Consider the following 6,214-nt stretch of genomic DNA (forward strand, 5'->3'; position numbering starts at 1 on the left):
AGATGGCAGGAAGACAGTAGCGAGATGGCAGTGAGATGGCAGCGAGATGGCAACAAGACAGCAGTGAGAGAGCAGCGAGATGGCAGCGAGACGGCAGTGAGATAGCAGGAAACAGCAGCGAGATGGCAGCAAGACGGCTTAGAGACAGCAGCAAGACAGCAGGAGACGGTAAAGAGACAGCAGCGAGATGGCAGCGAGACGGTTGCGAGAAGGCAGGAAGACAGTAGCGAGACGGCAGCAAGATGGCAGCGAGACAGCAGTGAGATAGCAGGAAACAGCAGCGACATGGCAGCGAGACGGCAGGAAGATGGCAGCGAGACAGCAGCGAGAGAGCAGCGAGATGGCAGCAAGACGGCAGCGAGACGGCAGCAATATGGCAGCAAGACAGCAGGAAGATGGCAGCAAGACAACAGCGAGATGGCAGGGAGACAGAATATTTCTACACAAACAATGACCGAACAGCTTGGCTCTCACAGCATAGCTGCAACTTTCCAAATAGGCGTTATTCATATTATATGAACCGATCACATATTGAGAAACAAAATGGTTACTTTCTTGCCTGAATAATATATATATTTTTTTTTATCAATAGCAACTTCTTTTTTTTAACCTTAAAAACATTTTAGGGAAGTATAAGAAGATCATTTTAGGGGGAAATACAATCAATTATATTATTATCGGTTTTCACAGTGCATTTTTCCTTTTTTGGGGATAAATCAATCACATTTATTAAAGAACGTGTCACACGAAGCTAAAAGTTACTTAAAGAGACTTTTATCCTAAATCCATCCCGAGCTTCTTTTAGCAAAGTTACCTTTTTCTTTCCTTTCAATACGATGAATACTCTCAACTCTGAAATATACCCTTTGTGCTTTTGAATTGGACCCGAATCAAAGTTTTGTGACACGTAAAAGTACACAAAACGCATTAATATACGATATTTGATGTGTTGAAGTCATACCGTCTATAATCTGCCTGTTTCTAAGGAAACAACAGCCGAAATATATAAAATAGTGGAAGATGAATTCCGCCGTATTTTTTGCCCGGCGGTAACCGGGCAAAAATCACCCGGCTACCGCCCGGCAGTTAATTATCGCCCGGTTGTGCACGCAGACCCGCTCCACAGGCGCACCGGGCTGTTTTTTGTTTTTTTTAAAAAATCGCTTTTAAAAATCGTGTCTGGCCCCTTAAGCAGCCGGTGTGAAGGAGGTCGGCGCGGTCGATCCCACAATGAAGGAATCAAATATTTGCGCGACCCCCGAATGATCACGGATGTGTTTTGGCTTTTGTCAAGTGCATAGAAATAACCTTTGGACTGTTTTTTTTCTCTATTAAATTGGAAGGTAATTACAGCCCTTGCCGCGGTGAAATTAAGTCTTTCGGCGGCTCTTGAAGCAGATCTGAATATTCACCCGCGTGTCAGAGCAATTTCCCTGAGCATTCTTGTTTGACTGATAACTCAATAAAGCCGCCCCATTGTGCGCATTTTACCAGCCACGTGGGATTGCTCTTCAGGTGAGAGAAAAGGGTGCGTTTGATTTCTCCGCAGCTGCAGCCCGGTGGCGGGAAAGAAGCGTTTAATGAAAAACTACAAAGACGACACTTTCTTTCATTTTTCTTTCCTTCCTCGAAGGTCAAAGCTGAGCCGTGAACTTCTCCCGAGGCGTTTGGGAGTTTTTGCATTAAAATTGCCATTTTTTTTTAAAAACGAGTAAACGTTTCACCCACTTTAAAGGTTGTTGTTGTTGCTTTCTTCTTCTGCCGTTTCGACGGTTTGACCTCTTGTTGGAGGGGTCTGAACCAAAGCGAGTTTCTTTCTCAGAAGCTGGCGGCGAGCGAGCGGCGACCTCCTGAACTCACCTGAAGGAGAAACGACGACCACAAACTTCTCCTTGTTCTGAGAGCACTCATTAACATAACGTCGTGGTTTCTATTTATTTGTATTTACATATTCATGTTCATTTTGAGGATGAACGCAGCGTTAGAGACGCTGCTCAGGGTGTTTGCTCTTGGTTTCTCTGACTTCAGGAGCGGCTGGAGGATGCTTTCAGGAGATGAATGAAGCCTCTTTCAGCTGCTGCTGTAAAGAATGTGCCCCGGTGGTCTGAGGTCGCCTCCTCCATGCGAGAGAAATCAGTTATACAGACATTTACATGTGTGACTGACTCAGAAGGCCACGCTTTATCCCTTTTAATGCTTCATGCTTCGTGCTTTGAAGGGTAGCGTTGTTAAGAATCAAGGCTTTGGCTTCGTCTACGTTCACGCTGCAATCCTCAGAGCTCTACTTGGATTTATTGCTCAGATGCAAATGTATTCATGTCTTGGTATGGCTGTTCACATTATTTATGTCTTTTTTTTGTGGAGCAGATGTCTTTTAATTTTGATCATTTGGTTTGAGTTGCGTCTTTCAAGTCGATACTCGATTATTTCATTTTTGCCGAGTCGACGATCAGAGAAAACATGTGAAAAAGATAGAAGTTCATGTTCATGTTTACGATGTTTACTGAGGGAATTAATCAAGAGAGAAGTAGAGTCATTTTCTATAGACTTCTATACAACCAGAGGAGTCACCCCCCGGTGGTCAGGAGAGAGAATGCAGCTTTAACACATGAAGCATAGACTTCTATACAACCAGAGGAGTTGCCCCCTGGTGGTCAGGAGAGAAAATGCAGCTTTAACACATGAAGCATATACTTATATACAACCAGAGGAGTCACCCCCTGGTGGTCAGGAGAGAAAATGCAGCTTTAACACATGAAGCATATACTTCTATACAACCAGAGGAGTCACCACCTGGTGGTCAGGAGAGAAAATGCAGCTTTAACACATGAAACATGTACTTCTATACAACCAGAGGAGTTACCACCTGGTGGTCAGGAGAGAGAATGCAGCTTTAACACATGAAGCATGGACTTCTATACAACCAGAGGAGTCGCCCCCTGGTGGTCAGGAGAGAGAATGCAGCTTTAACACATGAAGCATGGACTTCTATACAACCAGAGGAGTCGCCCCCTGGTGGTCAGGAGAGAGAATGCAGCTTTAACACATGAAGCATAGACTTCTATACAACCAGAGTAGTCGCCCCCTGGTGGTCAGGAGAGAAAATGCAGCTTTAACACATGAAGCATGGACTTCTATACAACCAGAGGAGTCGCCCCCTGGTGGTCAGGATACCTCACTTGTATTTGGCAGACAGTTTGGTTATCCATAACCATAATATCTCAACATTTGGAGGTCAAACTAAAATGAGCGAGTTCCACAGAAGACTGTGACGACCAATGCAGTACTGAAAGGAGTTGAAGCGGGAAGTGAGTGTGTTCTGTTCGGTGATCATGCTCTGTGGTTGTGTGGCAGCAATGGTACGGCGGCTCCATGAAGGCGGTGTGCGTTTGGCTGACGGACCGACTGGACCTGCAGCTCCACCCGTACCAGCTGAAGACACTCATCAAGATCGTGAAGGTAGGTAGAACATGTTTGTTTGTTTTTTTAAATAAAACTATTCACGAAAACTGATTTTGTGTTGAATAAAAAAAGGTTTGAAATTCAGAGCTGACAGGTGACTTTTACCCTTAATAGGCTCCTTCGTTTGAAAAGAGCGTCAGTGAATGAGCCTGAGACTGACTGGGGGAAAAAATGTAATTTAAAAAAAAATCGTAATTCTGGGCTTATTCATGTAAAACAGTCAGAACTGACATTGAAGGAGGAGAATAAGAAAAGACAAATCAAACCACAAGTGTCCTTGGAGGTGGTGTGAAGAGGCGCTCCAGAGAGAAACTGCTCAACTGTGCCGCTCGCCGCTTTTGTCTTTTGGTAGTTGGCTAATGTACGGAGACGCAAGTTTAACTTGAAAGCAGCGAGACGAGGAATCGTAAAGCTTCTGCCTCTGGAGGTAAAAGCCCTCAGACGCTGCGACACATAAAGACTCGGCTCGGCCTTGAGGTTCAGTCCTCCCGCTTTCTTTTGCTTCTCGTCCTTTCAAACGCCTCCTGCCGCTCGCCACATTCCTAAGATGCTCTCTGTCTCCTTCCCCTTCTCCCTCTCTTCATCCCTTTACATCCTCCTCCCTTCTCCTTCTCTTCCGTCCTTCTCCTCCTTCCTTCTCCTCCTCCTCCTCTCTTCTCCTTCTCCTCCTCCCTTCTACCTTCTACCTCCTCCCTTCTCCTCCTTCTCCCTTTTCCTTATTCTTCTCCTCCTCCTCTCTTCTCCTTCTACTTCTCTTCCTCCCTTCTCCTCTCTCCTTCTCTTCCTCCCTTCTGCCTTCTACCTCCTCCCTTCTTCCTTATACTTCTCCTCCTCCCTTCTCCTTCTCTTCCTCCCTTTTCCTCTCTCCTTCTCCTCCGCCCTTTTACCTTCTACCTCCTCCCTTCTCCTCCTCCCTCCTCCTCCCTTCTCCTCCCTCCTCCTCCTCCTCTCTTCCCCTCCTCCTCCTGCCCTCCACCTTCTCCCTTCTCCCACCTCCTCCTCCCTTCTCCTTCTCCTCCCCTCTCCTCCTCCCTTCTACCTACTCCCTCCTCCCTTCTTCTTCTCCTTCTCCTCGTGCCTCCTCCCTTATGCTTCTCCCTCCTCCTCCCTTCTCCTTCTCCTCCCTCCTTCTCCTCCTCCCTTCTCCTCCTCCCTTCTCCCTAGTCCCTCCTCCCTTCTTCTTCTCCTTCTCCTCCTCCTCCTCCCTTCTCCTCCTCCTCCTCTCTTCTCCTTCTCCTCCTCCCTTCTACCTTCTACCTCCTCCCTTCTCCTCCTTCTCCCTTTTCCTTATTCTTCTCCTCCTCCTCCTCTCTTCTCCTTCTACTTCTCTTCCTCTCTTCTCCTTCTCCTTCTCTTCCGCCCTTCTCCTCTCTCCTTCTCTTCCTCCCTTCTGCCTTCTACCTCCTCCCTTCTTCCTTATCCTTCTCCTCCTCCCTTCTCCTTCTCTTCCTCCCTTTTCCTCTCTCCTTCTCCTCCGCCCTTTTACCTTCTACCTCCTCCCTCCTCCTCCTTCCTCCTCCCTTCTCCTCCCTCCTCCTCCTCTTCTCTCCCCCTCCTCCTCCTGCCCTCCACCTTCTCCCTTCTACCTACTCCCTCCTCCCTTCTTCTTCTCCTTCTCCTCGTGCCTCCTCCCTTATGCTTCTCCCTCCTCCTCCTCCCTCCTTCTCCTCCTCCCTTCGCCTCCTCCCTTCTCCCTACTCCCTCCTCCCTTCTTCTTCTCCTTCTCCTCGTGCCTCCTCCCTTATGCTTCTTCCTTCTCCTCCTCCCTTATGTTTCTCCCTTCTCCTCCTCCCTCCTTCCTCCTCCTCCCCCCACTCCACAGAAGACCTACCGTGACTTCCGGCTGCAGGGCGTCCTGGACGTGGTGCTGAACAACAAGAGCTACGAGACCGTCTACAACCGGCTGACGGTGGAGGAGGCCACGGCGGCCGTGAAGGCCGGAGACGGCCTGCAGGGCATCAGCATGAGGGACAGCGACGAGGAGGACGACTGAGCGAGGCCGCCTCCTCCTCCTCGCTGCTTGACTCCTCCCCCCTTCCTCCCCGATCAGGACCTTCATCACCGGAGTTTTGTTGTCGATGAAGAGGAGTCACTCACCGTGACCGAAGGTCTTGATCGGGGAAGGACGAACGCTCAGGTGGTGACCCCTCCCCCTCTCTCTCTCACCTGCGGGACAGGAAGTCCCGCCCTCTTCCACGAGCAGCCGTACTCTGATTGATGTCACTTTGTACCCGCGGCTCCGCCATGTTGTGTCTTCACCCAACGTTCAGAAGATCAGGAGATATATTGGAAGCTTGGAAATTGGACGCTTCTGTTTTACTTTTATTCACAATCACATCTTTGAATGTTACTTTATATTACTGTAGTTTCATTTTTATAGCCAACCTTTTTAGGAAAAGGTCAAAGTAAAACGTCCTTCTCGCCTCATCTGTATGCTGAAATATTCGTGACAACCCACGGCGCCCATCTCCACCAGTAAGAACCAGTGCTTCATGTCTTAAAACATGCATTCTCTGTACTGACCACCAGGGGGCGGCTCCTCTGGTTGTATTCAAATACGACGACTGCGTCTGCTTCTCGCATTGTCTGCGGTTTGTTTAAAACACACAAGTAACAACCTACGTTTACATTTCCCCAACAAGCGCCCTCTTGTGGTCGTGCCTAGTAATGACCGTTGTTTTTTCCGATCGGCAGAGGCGTGACTTTGTTAACGTCAATGTTGGATCCTTTGAGCTCGACTACAAAGTCTCTC

At 48.3% G+C, this 6,214-nt stretch overlaps 1 protein-coding gene across 2 annotated transcripts in view; it reads left to right on the forward strand.

Annotated features, from left to right (window-relative positions):
• Positions 1-5,455, forward strand: part of cadps2 (Ca++-dependent secretion activator 2) — a gene marked incomplete at its 3' end in the record, with an annotated part of 102,236 nt that extends 96,781 nt beyond the window's left edge. For both annotated transcript variants that reach the window (XM_079223928.1, XM_079223929.1), the window contains 2 exons: positions 3,355-3,459; positions 5,285-5,455. In XM_079223928.1, coding sequence (XP_079080054.1) covers positions 3,355-3,459; positions 5,285-5,455 — 276 coding nt within the window. The remainder of the gene's footprint in view (positions 1-3,354; positions 3,460-5,284) is intronic.
• Positions 5,456-6,214: the final 759 nt, after the last annotated feature.

Source organism: Taurulus bubalis (assembly GCF_910589615.1).
Source record: "Taurulus bubalis genome assembly, chromosome: 9".
Taxonomy (NCBI): domain Eukaryota; kingdom Metazoa; phylum Chordata; class Actinopteri; order Perciformes; family Cottidae; genus Taurulus; species Taurulus bubalis.